We start from the raw sequence: 17,661 nt of genomic DNA, 5'->3' as shown, positions 1-17,661 counted from the left end.
TCCAAATCCGTTCCGAATCGATTTACAATGGCTCTTCAATCGATTGAAAATCTCTTCCCTCGCCTAGAGGGAATAAGTCCTCTATTAGAACCTACTAGTCTTGATGCAGAAGCTGAAGAAGACTTAAATCTTTACTATCAACTACCAGCCCAGGCCCAGTCTGGCTTACCAGTAAATGAGGAGGTAGGGATATATGAGAACGACTTTGGAATTAGTTCTAAATCGATTCAGGATCAACTCGAAACCGATTCAGAAATACCTCCAACACTTGTTTCATCAGAGGCAACCCGTTCTGGGCATAATAGCCTCAGGGATGTTCATGTACTTGCTCAAAAAGTAATCTTTCTACCTACATTTATAGAATATCCAGAAACAAGTGAGAATGGAGTCCTTTATGTTATTGATATAAGGACTTTAAATGAGGAGGATATTAAATCGCCTTGGAGAATGGTAAACGAACTACTTTTGAATCGATCCGGGATCGATCCCGAACTACTTCAGAACTAATTACATCACAGATTCAGTACAACCATGCCCGGCAATTCCCACCAAAACGGACGACTTCAGCATTCCTTCAAAATGCTGTTTGTTTACGTTCAACTTACACTTGTACAGGTGGAAAGGCATGCTCTTATTTCGATCAGAATCTTCCATGCTGGAAGCATCAGAAAGTTACCCCAGAAATCTTGCAAAGTATTGAAGCATTACGAACAGAGGTACTACAGTATGATCTCAAACGGAAAGCAGTTTCGTAAGCATTCAGAATCGATTCCGAACGGGTTCGGAACCCTTTTAGAAATAATATACTAATACTTATAAATAGATGGGCACAAGCACAGATAAAACGTTTCCAACAACATACCGCCTGCCGACCGTTTACAGAAAGATGTAGTCTTGAAGTAGTTAATACAGAGTATGGGGTAAGAAGCCTTTCTGAATGGATTGGGAATCAATTTGGAACTGATTCGGAATCACTTTAGTATATTCCAGGAACTTCCCAGATTACAGCCCGCTGCATCTGCTGGTCACAAAGTCTCCAAGGAGAAAACCATTATATTGGCTTTCCTCCAATCGAATTCCAGCTATATTTACCTCTAATCAAAACTATACTTCAAGGGGGAAGTATAGAAGAAAGCTCCCCTACTGATAGCTGTTATCTTTTTGCTAGCAATAAGAGGAGAATTACACGATGCGGTAAGTAAATTAGTATCGTATCGATTCCAAATGGGTTCCCAACTGATTCTGAATCAATCTAGACGCTAATCATATCGTTCCTGAAACAATTCTTCAAATTACGTGTTCAGTAAAATGGAACTTCTGGGTCCCGCTTGATCTAGAAGCTACCCCAGTTATTCTTCTAACTTCTCATGGGGTCCATTTACATCCACCACCACCACCAGTTAGAGCCCCAGCTGGTATTATATCTGGGCTGCAACAGGTAGTCCAGAAGATCAATCAACCTAGAACGGGGTTAAGTGAGAATCCTTTTAGAATCGTTTCCGAACCGATTCAGAACTAATCCAGTATTGATTCTAGATGCATTCCTACAATCTCGCGAACTTCAGGAATTCTGTGATACTTATAATAGCCAGACTATTACAAGCGTTCATCAAAGTCTAGCAAATACAGACTTCTTACGCTCAATTATCCGTAAACAAGAAGCAATTAGCTTTCCAGCAGGCTGTTCACGTCTAGCGATTTGGTATGAATACCAGTATGCTCAAACTAGGCGTCAAATTCGGGTATGAAGTGATTCTGAATCGGTTCTGAGCGGGTTCAATACTAATTTACTTATAGTATATTCAGTACTTTAATGATGACGGCAATACATACCTATGTATTGTATTTCATGCAGAGCAAGCTGAATTATGGAAGAAAGAGGCTTTTAATACTTTCCAGGTAGATACAAACTATAAACATCTAGCTGGAAAGGAGGAAGTTGAGGTTATTTGGGGATGGTATAATTCGATATCTTCGAAAGGTGCGTAATCGCTTCTAAATCGATTTAGAACGGATTCTTAACAGATTCCTAACTATTTTAGCAATTCCACTTATCCGAGTTTTTACCAATTCTGAAAGTACAGAAATGTATCAGCAGATGTATACAATTGTGTTTAAACTACTTTATAAGAAATTTGGATATAAAGTCAAGTGGAAACACCTTCATGGTAGGGGTCTACTAGGTATTACAGTTGATCAAGACCATAAAAACCTTATTGGTATGGGTTCTTAATAGTTTCTAAACCGATTCAGAACCGATTTATAACTAATTATCTAGGGTTTGGGAAATATCTATCTCTGGAATGTGACCCAGAGCATAGACCATGGGCATGGCAGGTTGAACGCTCTGTACGCTTCTGTTTAATTCATTTCCAACGAGGGATTGAGGCATACTGTACAGAAGACCGTAGCCCTGACTCTCTATGGAATCAAATGCGCAGCCTACTATTCTGCCGTTCCTCAGAAGACTACTTCGCTTTATGTCAGGCATTTGAGAGTAAGGATCAATTCTATATCGCTTCCGAATCGCTTCAGAATCACTTGGGAACTAATTTACTTAGCTGAACCTCAAATAAAAGCATGGGCTCAACATAAAGCCCGAAAAACAATTGCAGCTGGACTTAATCAGAACTGCTCTAAAATCCCCTTATCAGATTGGAGTCAATTCATACCTAATACAAATACTGTTGAGGTTTTACATGAAGCCTCATATACTTGGAGTAATCGGTATTTACCATTACTTACATGTATCCAGAAGTAAGTTTGGAATCCCTTCTGAATTGATTCGGAGTTGGTTTGGAATGCGTTGAGAACTAATTCAAAAGTACTTAGATGTGCAGAATACGATCGCCATCTTTTAGAGCAGGATACAGTGTTTACAACACTAGGAATCCGGCTTTCCTGGAAAGATGTTTCTATTATTAGCCGTTATAATACAGCTGCAAGCCGTTTACGTAAGTTAAAAATACTTTAATATTTATTAATAATTATTTCTAAATTATTTTAGAACTTAAACGCCAACGCCAGAGGGAATCCCGTGAGCAACTAGATAATGAACGTGTTGAAAGGCTTTTATCAACCCGACTCTTTACGTCTAGTCCCTCAAGGGGTACTAATTCAAGAAGTCCATCCTCAATTCCGAATCGATCCCGAAGTCTTTCAGAAGCGATTCGGAATCGATCCCCTCGTCTTTCCCATGCTTCATCTTCTGGGGTTATTAGGTCAAATACTCTCCAAAGAACATCTATTTCTAACTTAAGAAACGAAATCAGACAGGGACAACAAGATGACTTTGACTTACAGAAGCAAAGTCTAGAATTAGAAGAAAAGCGATTAGAATTAGAAGCAAGAAAACTTCTAGTTGAAAAACAGAAGCTTGAACTACAAGAAAAGGAACTAGAGTTAGCAGAGCGGCGGAGAAGGTTAGGACTTTGATAGCATATAGGATAGGTAGAGAATCGATTCTAAATCATTTCTATATTGATTTAGAAATGCTTTTTTAAAAAAAAGCTTAAAAACCGAACGCCCCGGGTATCTATAAAGAATTGATTCTAAAGCGGTTCCAAATCGGTCCCGAAAGAAGTCCCAAACTGGTTCCAAACCGATCCTGAATTGATTCAGGCCTCATCTTCTTCATCATCCTCAAAGCGGGCCCAGACCTCACATTCCTGATCGCGAAGGGCGGGAGGACATTCTGAATCGATTCGTAATTAGTTCTGAACTGCTTCAAGACTGATTCTAAACTTACTAGCATTGCGGGCAGTGGTGCAGTAGGTGCACTTGCCCTTGGCAGGGAAGCCGGCGGCGCGACGCATTTCGGCGAAGTTGATCTGTTGCAGAATCGATTCAGAATGGGTTCCAAAAGGATTCTGGATCGATTGAGAATCACTTACCACAGTTTGGTTGCCCCGCTTGCGCGTGGGCACGGCAAGAAGGGGGGGAGGGGTCTGCGCCTTCCGTTTCTTGGAAGGAGTCTGCAGCTCGCTGTCATCGCGAGCGCCGATGGCGATGCCGTGGATGCGGTCGTAGAATTCTATTCATAATCAGTTTAGAACTAGTTCAGAATCGGTACAGAATCAGTTCAGAATCACTTACCAGCTGCATCATCGTTCTCCTCGACGGAGTTCGCGCCGGACTTGCGGCTCTTAACCTTGGCCGGGACCCCGTCGAGCTTGTGCTTCTTGATGTGGTTCTTGAGGTTCGACTCGCTCGAGAACCGCTCCGTCTAATCGATTCGAAATTAGTTCTGAACTGATCCGGAACTGATTCTGAATTACCTTGGTGCACGTGATGCTGCTGGATCTACCACCCCAGCGGCAGTAGAGTTGACTTCGCCAGCCTGAATCGATTCAGAACTGTTTCTGAATCGTTGTGGAATCGCTTCTGAATCACTTACCTCGTTGAACTCGAAGGGAGGAAGATCCTCCATGCGGTGGTTCTTGCCGCCCTGGAGAAGACCTTCTTTGTAGGTCTTGTAATCGTCCTGATTCTGAATCAGTTCTGAATCGATCCTAAACCGATTCCATTGTACTTACAGAATCCTTGTATGAAGGCATGATGTCGGACTTCTGAACTGATTCGGAAGTAATTAGGAATCGGTGCGCCAGGGGGGGGGGGGGGGCGCATACGATTTGAAAGGGTTACGGAGGGAAAAGGAAGAGAATCAGAATAGAATAGGGATTTAAATATTAATATGGGGTATGCACCCTAATCAGTAGTGGGACGCAATCAGTAACTGGTCCGTGCACCTGACCGATTAAAAATTCCATGGTCAGGTGGACCCACTTCACCTCAATACAGCCAATCATAAAATTGGTCAGATAGACCCATAATTCATTTAAATAAGTGGGTAATTGGTCAGGTTATCCCCCCCCCCCAATGGTCGCCTTGACCATACCCTCGGCACGACACGCGGCCGTCGAGCCTGCATTGGCCCCACTGGCCGCGATGCGCGGATGGCTGATCCCTGCCTCGCAATAGCGGTATCTAAATCGGGCGGATCAAGGAAACTTCGTCACGAACATTGGACATGGGCAAGTAGAGCCTGCGGGTGCGTTTATGTGGCTCGCTAGATAGATTAACATAGAAAAATACATGAACAAGAGCTATGGATTCAAGTTCCGCCATACCAGCTTTAAACTAAGATAGATCAAAAACTCCCACCCACGATTCTCATACAATTCTGCCAAACAACCCCAGCCAATCCTGTACAGCATTCGATCTTTTTGTATCCCCCATCTTCAAAATGGCTGGTCTTAGAATTGCCCTTGGAGGTGACGACGCCGGTTTCAACTACAAGGCTGTCATAGCCGCAGACCTGGCCAAGGATCCCCGCGTCGCCTCCGTTGTCGACGTTGGTCCCTCCTCGGAGTCGGACAAGACAGCCTACGCACACTTCGCCCTTACTGCGGCGGAGAAGGTCGCAAGCGGCGAGGTCGACCGCGCCGTCCTTATCTGCGGCACCGGTCTCGGTGTTGCCATCTCCGCGAACAAGGTCCCTGGAGTCCGGGCCGTTACGGCGCACGACAGCTTCTCCGTCGAGAGGGCCGTCAAGAGCAACAACGCCCAGGTTCTTTGTCTCGGTCAGCGTGTGATTGGTATTGAACTTGCAAGGAGGTTGGTCGCCGAGTGGTTGGGTTACCAGTTTGACCCTGTAAGTTTTCTCTACCCATGCCGAGAGCAGGCCGGATGATACTAACCGAATCATATAAAGAACTCGGCTTCAGCAGCCAAGGTCAAGGTTATTGATGACTACGACGCGAGGCAGTCGAGTGGATTGAAGGCTTCTAACGGGATTGCGCAGCAGGCATAGCTTGATAAGATAGGCCAAAATGAAGTAATGAAATGAATTTCTTTTTTTTGTAATGTTATGTCCTCCATATTCGTTTTCGCATGCCGACTTTGACGTACTGCTTGTATGCTTCTCGATTATTATCATACAATGGCCACGAAAAGAGGCAGAACACTGCCTCTTCTTCATATGCTCGACGAATCTTGTCGGAGTTAAGACGCCTAGGAAGGACTCAACGTCGAAACCATAAGTTATTTGAATATATTATGAGACAAGATTATTAAGATGGTAATGCCAGCTATCTAAGGTGCTAATCCACGGAACCCATCGCTTCTTCGATCATTAATCTCTCTTAATCCTGAGAATTCACCACATACACTCTCTTACAGTCGGAGAAACTATTTGAAGTATGTAGAAAATAGGGATAAGAAGATCAACGGCTAGGAAGTTCGCAGGAGTAGGTACACTATAACGAACAGTTACAATATCTTTACCTCACTCAACCAGGACACCCACTGGGCTACTTCTATTTGCTGAGAAGAGCGGGACATCGCACAACCTACTTATGCTTGATGCGCTAGGGTACTTTCCAGGGTGTGTGCCACGTGGGTGCCAAGCAGAGCCCTGGCATATTCAAAGCTGGCCGGCATCTTGTCACTGTTACTCTACCTTATAGTGGTATGATTAGAAAGGATTCAGAGACATAAAAGTCACAGGAGCAGCAAAACAACCATTTGTTCTGCTAACATCGCTTTCAGAGTCAATCTGAGCATGGTGATAGACGCCATGAAAATCCGCTACCCAAGGAAAGTTGATATGTTCATGGGAACAAAGCTCAAGGCCCATTGAATGATGTCAACGATAACTGTCATTTAGTCTATTGATTTCATGTCTACATTTTTTTATGCCTCCAGCCCCATAAGTGGTATCATTAAATTCGTTTACCAAGCGCCAACAATACCCGCAATCGGGATATCAATACCGGTAGTGTAAGTAGCAGTCTCGCTCAACAAGTAAACGTAGGCGCCGCCCAGCTCCTGGGGCAGAGCCAAGCGGGGCATACCGCCGTAGTACTTCATCTTGGTGTCCCAGTCAGGGGAAGTCTCAACGTAGTAGGTCAATGCGGTCTTGACAAAGCCGGGAGAGATGGAGTTGACACGGATACCGTGTTGCGCCCACTCCATGGCAAGTGTGTGGGTCATGTTGCGAATGGCGCCCTTGGTAGCGCCATAAGGTGCAGAGGGGGCAGCCTATCAAATAATACCGTTAGTCCCATAAGCTTCTCGGATACCTAGTAAGGAAGACCACTTACCCGGTTAGGTCTGTAGGAAGTCATGCTAGCAGTGAAGACGATGCTTCCCTTGCTGCCGAGTCTGATAAATGTCCTCGCGGCAGCGGTGGCGCAGTTCCAGGAGCCGGTCACGTTAAGCTTGAAGAGGAAGTCGAATTGTTCGGGGGTGAAATCCAAGGCGGGCTGATGCTTACTTTGCAAGCCGTCAGCATCAAGGCTCTACCCAATTCAACCAACAATGGTACTTACGTTGCGCCGGCGTTGGCAACCATGCCGTCGAAGCGGCCCTTAGCATCAACAATGGCGTTAAGTGCGCCTTCGACGCTCTTGTAGTCCGTCACATCGCAGTGCTGGAAGTCAAGCTTGCCTGGGAAACGCTTGCTCAAGGCAGCGAAGTCATCGCCAGGCGAAGAGATATCCAAGCTGTAGACAGCGGCAGCATCGTTAAAGAGGCAGACCTCAGCAATACCCAGGCCGATTCCCTGGTTGGCACCAGAGACTTTCGCAGGTGTTAGTGCTTGGGCGCTTGGGATTGGTTTGAGTAATCTTACTAGCGATGACCTTGTCCTTCAAGGAAACCTTCCAGTCATGGTCAGGCTTAGGAAGAGTGCTAAGGTATGTCGAGCCATTGGCTTCGCCGTTACCGTTCTGCTCACCGGCCATTGTGAAAATAGGTTTTTGTGATAGGTATAAAGAATTGCAAGCTCTCTAAGTGATTCAGGCTGCTTATTAGAATTGCAGTCCGTAGCTTACTATGGGCGTGGGTACAAAACAAGTATTGTTTTCGATGTAGCTATGCTTCAGTGTCACCATCACTGGAAAGTTTTCCGTGTCTTAAGTATGCAATCGTAGGTTCCTAGAAACACCCGTAATCCGCAGTCGGCGTTTATGCCGTGGGGCGATCGCATAATGGAGGGCCCGAAGCCGTATGGCCCGCGACTCGCGATTCAGGAAGAATGGTAATATGCCATCGGCACCTTGGTTGCGTCCAATGTGACACGCCGCTGCATGTGGCTCCCTAGGTAGTCAGTTCAGATAGAAATGTTGGCTCCACGTCAGTTCTTCAAGCAGCATCCGTGCGGGTAAATGACCGCGGCTCGCGGCTCAATTCCTGCAACGGCATCTAAGCGCGGCCAGCCCACGAAACGCGGTTTCTCATCAACTCCACGTTCAGCCCCTGCTCAACTACCTCACTTGACGGAGAAAAAAATGACTCTTGCAAAGCCCCAATTTTCCCTCTAGCCTCGACACGCGGTAACACATTCCCTTCAAAAACTTGCCAGAAACTTGCGCTACTAGATACTAAGTCCGGATTGACTCCCCGGACCCCGCAGAAAGTCGAAAGTTCAGTCAACCCCAGTTTCCCCCAGACTGGGGGGTTCGGGAGAAATTCTACCAATTACATTGGCCTGGCACCCAGGATGCTCAAGCCCGGTTGGGTGGTACGATCAACGCGCATAAGCTGGCATAAGAGGTTGCCTCCATGTTATGTGCAAAGCAAGCATAGCCGGAGACGTACAACACTCTGACCAAGGCAGCAACCTCGCCATTACGAGCACCTTGTATCCGGGCACCCGTACGTAATACACTCCTCGGCCGAAGGCAGAGCAAGTTCATCAACTCTCTTCTACTTAAGAACACACATTATGCCAATTGGCTCCTGCGCTTGAACCCTTAGTTCTCCGTTGACAACCCCTTTCTTGCCAGCGCGGTCCGTTGTTTCTTCGACAACTACACCGATCTCCAGTCCACGGTTTCCATCATCAGTGTTCACTCATCCCTTTCTCAGCTTAGCCCACCATGGAGAAGAACGAGACCTCCAGCAATGAGCATGAGCATGCCATTGGCAAGGAGATGGAATATCCGGTCGACGACTACGTTCCAGGAAGTGACGAGGAAAAGAAGCTCGTGAGAAAAATAGACATGGTCAGAAACCCCAATGCTCTATGCAATCATGACTGACTTCTACCAAACAGTATATCTTGCCCTTGATGTGGGTTATGTATCTACTTTCCTACATGGACAGAACCAAGTATGTTGAATCCAATCTTTGTAGAGCTCTATGTTTGGCTGCATACTAACCCCTTTTCCCTTGTCTTCAGCATCGGCAACGCCAAGATTGCTGGCATGGACAAAGACCTCAACCTCGATTCTGGAAGATACTCCATCGCCCTCGTCGTCTTTTTCATCGGATACGTCGTCTTCGAAGTCCCCTCCAACATGATTCTTACTCGGACACGACCTAGTATTTACCTACCGGCCATCATGGCACTGTGGGGTGCGGTGACAATCGGCATGGCTTTCACCCCTAGTTATGGAGCTCTTGTTGGCTTTAGGGCAGTCATGGGTTCACTTGAATCAGGATTTGCTCCTGGTGTGTTACTTCTGCTCTCTTCATGGTATAAGAAGGAGGAGCAGAGCAAACGTTTCGCCGTCTACATATCCGCTGCCATTCTGTCGGGCGCTTTCGGTGGCATCTTGGCCGGGTCAATCACCAGTGGCCTTCATAATGCGCACGGCATCGCGGGGTGGCGTTGGCTGTTTATAGTCGAGGGTGCTGCCACCGTTGGTGCTGCCATAGTTGCATCTTTTATCCTTCCTGATTTCCCCGAGAACACGTCGAAGCTTAAGTTCAATGACAGGGAGAAGGCATTGGCAATCCGAAGACTCAAGAGCGATGAACAGTCTAGGCGAACGGAGGAAGAACCACGACTTGGCCACTGGGCAGCCTTCAAGCTTAGTATGGTCAACTGGAGGACGTGGCTCTTCGTGGTTGGTTACATGGTAAGTCGGACAATCGACATCACCCACAGTGTCGTCGCGATAGCAGTCCCAACTGACCATCGATTGCACAGGCTATTGTCGGATCCTCAACCCTGTCCTATTTTTACCCTACTCTCGTCAAAGGCCTGGGGTACGAGTCGACGAGTGCACAGTATATGACGATTCCCATCTTTGGTGTAGCGTTCGTGTGCACCGCTATTACCGGATACTTCGCCGATCAGCACAGCAAGTGGCGCGGTCTGATACTCGGTGCTTGGATGACCGTGGCTATGCTGTGCTCCATCATTATCTGCGTCGTCTACAACTTCAAGGCCCGGTATGCCCTTCTTGTTATCATGGCCTCTGGCCTCTGGGCTTCCAACGGTTTGGCCCTTTCTTATGCTTCCGTCAGCTTCGGAAACATGCCTACTGAGACAAGGGCCATTTCCCTCGCATTCGTCAACGCGATGGGAAACCTTGCCCAAATCTATGGCGCTTATCTTTTCCCCTCCACAGATGCCCCCAAATACCTCATGGGCTTTGGTGTTATTAGTGGTCTGTGTTTCACAGGTGTGGCTTCTTACATTGCCCTCCACGTTTTCTTGAGGAAGGAACGGGAGTAAGAGCGGTTCAGATGTGTAAAGATCATTCAGAATCAAACGCCGCTAATATAGTCTCGGGGGCTTCATTGTCATTATTTAAGTTGATACCCAACTGCAAATACCAGCAAACAATCATAGCTGAATCAATACACTGCAAATTTACTCGTCAGGGTCGTTATGTATGTACCTTATCTCACGGCGCTTGCACTGATCAACCACACCTGGCTTCTGTCTGGCGCATTTCGGAGTCAAGCTACTTGTCACATTCGATTTGCGACATGAGATTGGGAGGCTGCGCTACCCTCGTCAATAATAACCGCCTGGCTATGGAGGTGAGACTTTGTCTGCACGGTCTTTCAGACCCCTCAGCTTTTCGACCCAACCGCCTACCTTAGTCTCCGTTGAGGAAGCGAGGCCAGAGTTAAGCCCAGGCGGCCAAGATATTTCGCGTTGCATGCGTCGTCAACTGATATATTCTTTTGTAAATGTATTAAATCTGAAGGCCGTCCTTGCTGTTGTCCATGGAGGTTCTGATACAGCTCTATGGCTCAGTAACTGGGCGCTGCTCATCCCTTTCCAAAACCGACTCATTCACCCTCTGGCGATCCTGCGTGCCCTTCCTTTTCTGGCAGCATCTAGGAACGGCCAATACATTTTTTCCTGTGTAATCCAATGCATTGACCGAGAAAGGTAAGTATGTATTCGCATACTGGCCATCGTCATTGTCAGTCTCTATAATATTAATTTGCAGCACTTCCGGATCGGCATCGTCGGTGGGAACTAGGTGATCGAACGTCACGCCATAATAGTCGATGTCCCTATTTAGAAACACGTCTTTCAGCTGCAAGCATGCAAGACACTAGATTCAGTCAGGAAGATACTCATTCTTACTCTAATATTCCGTTATCTGATTGAACCCACCCCAGGTATTCGTCTCGCACGACCATATCATCACGGACGTCTGGGCGGATGTCCATGCCGTAGATGTGGCGGAACGTCAATGCTGCAAGTGCTGGGCCAGCTGACTGGGGGAAAATATGGGAAAGCAGACTGGTTTTCCATACAATAGACGGGAAAAGCTTTTCAATTGATTCACGAGGACCTTCAATTTGGACTCGAAGGGGCTGCTCGATATGCGGCGGATGGAGACTGTTGGCAGGGGTTTCAATTCAGGGTTGGATATAGAGCTCAAGAGCCATGACGATGCGTTTGTGTTTTTGGAAGTGTTGATGTTCGTGAATGCTGGACTCCGAAAGAGCAGTAATGTAATTGCTTTAAGGATAATCTTATAATCAGGACTTCGAAGTAGGCGGCTGATTTCCTTGATTTAATTGCGCGGACTCACACCGCCTGGCGATCGGAATTACCTTTCCCGCGTTGTCCACTAATATTCTGCGTACACATAAATCGGTTCCTATGTGCTTTCCTAAGCAAATCCCCTCTTCCCAGATTAAGTTACTATTTTACACCTTTCCTAGCCTGATTGCTATGTACCTAGTTCGTCATACATGTCAAGATACTATGCGGGGACTCGGTGAAACAATGACTTTCTTCAGAATCGGAAGCTGGTACTCATTGATGACGGCAAGAAGCGGGAGCCGATACTATTCACGGTCTATATCTATTCTATTGCTTATTGAATGAGAAACTAAATTCGCTGCGGCCCGGCACTTTCTACGTCACCTTTCCGTCGTGGACCATTGTATTACGTGTAGAGTCAACCTCGCTGGTAACGACGAAATTGGTAGTCCGCATAATACCCGTACCCTTCATCAACTCTTCATCCGAATCATGCGGGAACGGCCCAGTATTAGACCGTACCTCAGTCTGGACCCGTCTTCCACTCATATTATTCATCCCGATAGAGTCCCCAGCATCCGGCACTGTGCTGGGACCATCGGCTGTTCTTATCCAACCCTGCTGACCAGTGTGGTATTTGCGGTTATAATACTCGTAATCTTTCGTAGACTTAAGTTGTGGCATCCATCGACGGACGAGGGGCCATAGGGCAGGGGCGGAAGCGGTGATAATAGCCAGGCTGCACTCGATCTGTGACACGCAAAAGCCAAGGGAGAAATTCTTATCTGGGCTCATGTCGGTAAAATTTACGGCGAGGAAATAAAGACGAACGACGCTGACGGCGGTGACACTGTGATGAACTTTTGTCAGATGGAGAGCCAAGGGCTGGACTAGCTCTAGAGGTTGACTCACGCGATACCCAATGCGAACACTACCATCAACCCGATCTTCTTTTTCTTGTTCATGTTGAGCCCAAGAAAAACATAGAACGGAAGTCCAACAATGATGATGTCAGTGAGGACTGTCAAGCTTCCCGCTGTAACAGCGAAAGCGAACCCGTCAATACACTTGCCGGCGATTGCCTTGTTCCAAGTCGCCTCAACTGGCGTACATTGGAAGATGAGGACCAAAAAAGTAGCAATCATCAGCGCAATGTTGAAAGTTGCGGTGGCCCAGATGACATTCCGGACCACATTCTTTACTCCAGAGAATCTCAGCAGGAAGATGAGGACCGACTGCTTCGCAAGAGCCAGTATGGGGTTATATATGGTGCCGACGATGAAAATCCACAGCATACCCTTCCTGGGGTCCATGGGCTGTGGGACATCCCAATAGTGTATGCCGATGTAAAGCTCTTTTATGCCTGGAAGACGGTAAGCATTCTTCAATTTGGGATTCCGCACTGCCAGTTGGACATACATATGATGGAGCCGACGCCCAAACCAACAGTTAGGGCCACTGCAACGCAAATGCACGCATCATCTACGAAATAGATGTTAGAAAACTGCCTCGAATGTTTTTTAAAAAGACCCACCCCATCCAAGATTCTTCGTGTCGATTCTGATATACAGCCTCAGGGCAGTGACGATGAGGGAAAGGGCAGGACAGAATATCTCAATGGCGATGCCCAAGTTTTGGAGCCAGCTAGTCGGTTCTCCGGCCATGATGGGACTGCGGATATGTCTGCACTGACCAAAGGTTAAAGCAATTCACACTGAAATTGAAGAGCGGCAGTTGACCGCCTAGATATCGGCCGGGCAGATAGCCGTGGCCCGCCATATATGATATCTTTCAGGGCCAGACCAGATGTAAGCGACCGGGTAGGTGGCGGTGGGCTAGAACGACCGACAACAGCGATTTACTTGATATCGAACCAAGACGTCCATTTCTCAAAAAGACATCAGGGAACCTAATAATCTTCAGCTCCCAGGATATTTCGAGATGCGGCGCAGTGTGGCACGGCTAACTAGCAAAATTTGATCCCGGAGACATGGCTCGGAGAAGGAAATTTCCGCCTGTTGCCTTCAAGAAGGGTGTACCGACTTCGGGAGAAAGGTCAGTAGAGAAAACTCCCCTGTCCTACTCGTTTAATGCCCAAGGCCTGGATATTGATGTTCAATTTCGTTGCGTGGCATCCCTGAGCTCATATTCTCGCCGCAGCCCCTCGACGGCTTTCCGGCCTGGTTTCCACTCACCCTGACCTTTTTTGTGCCTTTCAGCCTCGTGGATTTCTGTGTATTCCTAACGTATGTTATTCAGACTTCTGTTTGTGTCTCTGGCTCGATTGAAGATGAAGCAACAGAGCCCCACCTGATATGCTTGCGCGTCTATTTAACTCAGATCAGAGAGGTCACTCAACATGCCATTCTCTGTAGCACTATTACGATTGCCTTGAGCCCTAGATGAACACCCACAGTGTGAAATATCGTCTACACAAATTTGAAAACATTGTCCGCTTCAGTAGGGCTAGAAGTTCTTTATGGATAGTAACAAACTCCATTGGAAGAAAAAGCAATGAGCATCGGAGGACTTTCCCGGATCAAAATGAGGAATTTTGTGGAGATGCTGGGGGGATTCAAGACTGAACCAACATAATTACGAGACGAATTGTGAGGGCTTTTGAAAGGATTGAGGTCAGTTCCACTGCCTTGACCAATCATGCCCAAGTTGGTGTGAATATCAACGGCCACATCCGCACCTTTGAGAGCTTTTAACCTTGCGCTTTATCCATGGGGTTCCGTAAACGCATGGGTCTGGTCGTATGAAACTCCATGGATCTCCTCCTCTTAATCTATTACCCATGGCATATGTTCCTTGCCACTTGTTGGTGCAGCACTCCGTAGCTAAAGGTAACCCTCATCCGATTCCCCAGCGGCCCTGTTATTGTATGGGGACTCTCCATATCCTTGCTCCAAGCCGTACCGAAACGGGAAAGTCGAGCGCTGAGCCCCACTGATGGTCTTGTTGGCTCTTCGATGTGCAAACACAGGAGTCTGTCAACCGAGACTTGTTGGTACGAACTCTGACAGAATGTTGTTGCAAGAACATGGATCCCGAGATGAAGAAACGAATGCAACACAGCGGCGCAGTGCAGGACAGCAATTTCCGACTATTGGGTGCCTCAAAAGCATTCTTAATCCCCCTTTTACGACTTGTGATGAACAGGTATGTGCTGTTGGTTAAACGAGATCGACTTGCCAGCATTCAACATCTCGGCGGGCGGTAGGTGCGTCTGGTTCTGAATTGGGAGGTGGAGTCTCTTCGGCCTGTTTACGGAGCGAGCCTCCGACAGTGGGCGGCTAATCCATGATGAAAGCCACGCCAGCTCATAACATTGCCAATGAGTCTGTTTACTATTTGCGCTCAGAACCCAGGCTCTTGGTCAGCAATTTTGCATCTCTAGACCCTGGCGGATCATTGGATAAGGAGTGGGCTAGGCACTCGTGAACCACCTCATAGAGGAAATTGCCGGAGTCTCGCCCCTCGGCAGCTGTTATTTAGCCACCTTGCAAGGAAGACGAAGTTACGTATAAAGATCATGGGTTTCTAGCACCAGAGGTTAGCAAATTGGTTTTCGCTTCCTCAGCCATCCTGCTCCGTGCCGTCTGTCGCCTGGCCCAGTCATTCGTTTCAACGTCTTCCATATTGATTTACGATATTTGGACTTCAGGACATTCGCCACAATGTCACGAGCTGCGATTCTCGCGGCCCTGTCGCTTACCAACCTAGCACTTTGCCAGATCATCCAGGGTGACGGTATGTTGTTCTTGATCTGTCACATGCTGCTGCCCATCTCCTTGCATCTTGTCTAGGACTTCTGGGCTACAGCTGTATGCTTATGTGTCACGCCAACTAATCCTTGTGCCTTGCAGCTATTACCAGCGACACGGTCGCCCCTGCAGTTGAAGAAGTTGCTACCACGGCCGCGGCGTCGGGAATCAGCTACTTCGACTTTGAGGTGTCTCAACTTACCACGGAAGTGATTGCCAACCTGACAAACTACAATCTCAGTGACGTGAGCCTCTTCGAGTTTGGCGATGAGGATGCTGCTGTTGCCAAGAGAGCTGCCCGCTCGTGCAAGGTCTTCCCTGGTGACCGTGCCTGGCCTTCGCCTGCCACATGGTTCTTATTCGACTTGCTGACGGGTTTGGCTTTAATCGACGGTGTCCCTTCCGCGGCTGTGTGTTACAAGGACTGGCCTCAGTACAACAAGGCCAAGTGCGATGAGGTCACTGCCAAATGGTCGAGTCCTTTCTACCAGTAAGTTACGAAAGGTATAACGTAACAAACATCCCTCTGTTAACCTAGCACAGGGCATCTGAGCCTACTGGTCTGGACTTCCCCATCTATGAGGGTGTGAGCTGTCTGCCTCCTAGCTTTGCTCGCTCCAACGCCACCTGCACTCAGGGTGGACATCCTTCCTACGTCTTGAAGGCCACCAATGTCGCTCAAATTCAGCTCGCTGTCAACTTCGCTCGTAACCTCAACTTGCGTCTGAACGTCAAGAACAAGGGCCATGACTTTAACGGCAAGTCCACCGGTGCCGGTGCTCTATCCGTCTGGACCCATCACCTTCAGGGCATTCAGTACCTTGGCGCCAACTACAATCACCGCGCCTCTGGCTACCGGGGTCCGGCCTTCAAGATTGGCTCTGGTGTCACCATGCTTGACTTTTATGAGGCGGCTGATAAACAAGGCCTGCAGGTTGTTGGTGGAATCGCCCGTGTAAGTCTTTTCCGACACCCTTTTCACCTAAAACATCAATTAACCGTGAGCAGACTATTGGAGTTGGAGGAGGCTACATCGCCGGTGGCGGTAACGGACCGCTGATTTCCGCGTACGGTACAGGCGCCGACCAGGTTCTTTCCATGGAGGTTGTCCTCCCGAACGGCCGTTTCGTGTCTGTCGACGAGAAGAACTATCCTGACCTCTTCTTCGCTCTTCGCGGCGGTGGCGGCAGCACCTGGGGTATTGTGACCTCTCTTGTCGTCCGAGCCTACCCAAAGACACCTATCACGTCTCTCAGCTATAGCTTCAAGACCGGCAGCAACGTTTCTGTTGAGACCTTTTGGTCCGGCGTCGATGCCGTCTTCGCCGTGTTTCCCGAGTACGCCGATGCCGGCATGTTCAGCCACTGGTCCCTTATGTGTGCCGGTGCCTCAGACTGCACCTTTTCCATGGCCCCCCAGCTGGGCATCGACATGAGCGCAGACAAGCTCCGCACCGTTTCGGCCCCTCTATTCTCCAACCTCTCGGCCCTGCACGTTCCGGTCTCGAACGTCAAGTATACTGAATTCAACGGCGTCCGCGATACCGTTCTCAACACTTGGAGCGCGGAGGCAGAGGCCGGCGGTGGCTGGGGCTTCCACACTGCCTCTCGTTTCTTCCCGCGTTCCAACTGGGAAAACCCCGCTAAGCTGGCTGCACAGACAAAAGCAATCCGTCAGAGTGCCGAGGAGGCCGGCTATGTGCTTGGATACAACATTAAGACGGGAGTCAACCCCTCCGTCAACCAGACCAATGCAGTCAACCCGGCTTTCCGTGCCACGCTGGCACACGTCATGTTGGGAGCCACTTGGGGCCAGGAGGCGACCCCTGAAGACATTGCTGCCGCGAGCAAGAAGCTTGTTGATCAGCTGCAGCCCTGGCGGGAGGCCAGTCCCGGTGCGGGAGCGTACTTGAATGAGGCGGATATCAACGAGCCCGACTTGCAGCAGGCTTATTACGGCAGCAACTACGACTATTTGTACCAGCTCAAGCAGAAGTATGACCCTTGGGGAGTCCTCTACGCCGCCACTGCTGTTGGTAGCGAGGACTGGTATATCACGGGCCAGATCGATTACTACCCGACCCAGAACGGTCGTCTCTGCCCAAAATAGGATAGACCATAGATGAGCCAGTGGGTTAGCAAGTAA

General features: G+C 48.2%; 7 protein-coding genes across 7 annotated transcripts; 3 read left to right on the top strand and 4 right to left on the bottom strand.

The window, feature by feature from the left end:
• Nucleotides 1–3,617: 3,617 nt before the first annotated feature.
• On the bottom strand, nt 3,618–4,556 carry CTRU02_212213 (uncharacterized protein; the record flags this gene model as incomplete). The annotated part of the gene is made up of 6 exons (XM_036724958.1): nt 3,618–3,694; nt 3,749–3,830; nt 3,894–4,033; nt 4,096–4,225; nt 4,397–4,483; nt 4,536–4,556. 6 exons carry the CDS (start codon nt 4,554–4,556, stop codon nt 3,618–3,620), a joined length of 537 nt encoding a protein of 178 aa, XP_036583123.1.
• A 689-nt stretch (nt 4,557–5,245) lies between these two features.
• CTRU02_212212 (ribose 5-phosphate isomerase b) lies at nt 5,246–5,812 on the top strand (the record flags this gene model as incomplete). Its single annotated transcript, XM_036724959.1, has 2 exons — nt 5,246–5,653; nt 5,714–5,812. 2 exons carry the CDS (start codon nt 5,246–5,248, stop codon nt 5,810–5,812), a joined length of 507 nt encoding a protein of 168 aa, XP_036583124.1.
• A 920-nt stretch (nt 5,813–6,732) lies between these two features.
• On the bottom strand, nt 6,733–7,745 carry CTRU02_212211 (putative short-chain dehydrogenase; the record flags this gene model as incomplete). The annotated part of the gene is made up of 4 exons (XM_036724960.1): nt 6,733–7,041; nt 7,104–7,275; nt 7,332–7,581; nt 7,634–7,745. 4 exons carry the CDS (start codon nt 7,743–7,745, stop codon nt 6,733–6,735), a joined length of 843 nt encoding a protein of 280 aa, XP_036583125.1.
• A 1,137-nt stretch (nt 7,746–8,882) lies between these two features.
• On the top strand, nt 8,883–10,468 carry CTRU02_212210 (vitamin H transporter; the record flags this gene model as incomplete). Its single annotated transcript, XM_036724961.1, has 4 exons — nt 8,883–9,008; nt 9,059–9,114; nt 9,185–9,902; nt 9,938–10,468. 4 exons carry the CDS (start codon nt 8,883–8,885, stop codon nt 10,466–10,468), a joined length of 1,431 nt encoding a protein of 476 aa, XP_036583126.1.
• A 520-nt stretch (nt 10,469–10,988) lies between these two features.
• On the bottom strand, nt 10,989–11,424 carry CTRU02_212209 (arginine deiminase type-3; the record flags this gene model as incomplete). The annotated part of the gene is made up of 2 exons (XM_036724962.1): nt 10,989–11,265; nt 11,339–11,424. 2 exons carry the CDS (start codon nt 11,422–11,424, stop codon nt 10,989–10,991), a joined length of 363 nt encoding a protein of 120 aa, XP_036583127.1.
• Nucleotides 11,425–12,121: 697 nt separating this feature from the next.
• Nucleotides 12,122–13,410, bottom strand: CTRU02_212208 (uncharacterized protein; the record flags this gene model as incomplete). Its single annotated transcript, XM_070205793.1, has 3 exons — nt 12,122–12,596; nt 12,659–13,172; nt 13,281–13,410. 3 exons carry the CDS (start codon nt 13,408–13,410, stop codon nt 12,122–12,124), a joined length of 1,119 nt encoding a protein of 372 aa, XP_070060606.1.
• A 2,019-nt stretch (nt 13,411–15,429) lies between these two features.
• On the top strand, nt 15,430–17,625 carry CTRU02_212207 (FAD binding domain protein; the record flags this gene model as incomplete). The annotated part of the gene is made up of 4 exons (XM_036724964.1): nt 15,430–15,502; nt 15,619–16,006; nt 16,060–16,471; nt 16,525–17,625. The coding sequence occupies 4 exons, from the start codon at nt 15,430–15,432 to the stop codon at nt 17,623–17,625; spliced, it is 1,974 nt and encodes a 657-aa protein (XP_036583129.1).
• Nucleotides 17,626–17,661: the final 36 nt, after the last annotated feature.

Source organism: Colletotrichum truncatum, assembly GCF_014235925.2.
Source record: "Colletotrichum truncatum strain CMES1059 chromosome Unknown Contig_0008, whole genome shotgun sequence".
NCBI lineage: Eukaryota > Fungi > Ascomycota > Sordariomycetes > Glomerellales > Glomerellaceae > Colletotrichum > Colletotrichum truncatum.
The sequence above is the reverse complement of the archived record's forward strand: the minus strand, read 5'-3'. Positions and strand labels throughout refer to the sequence as shown.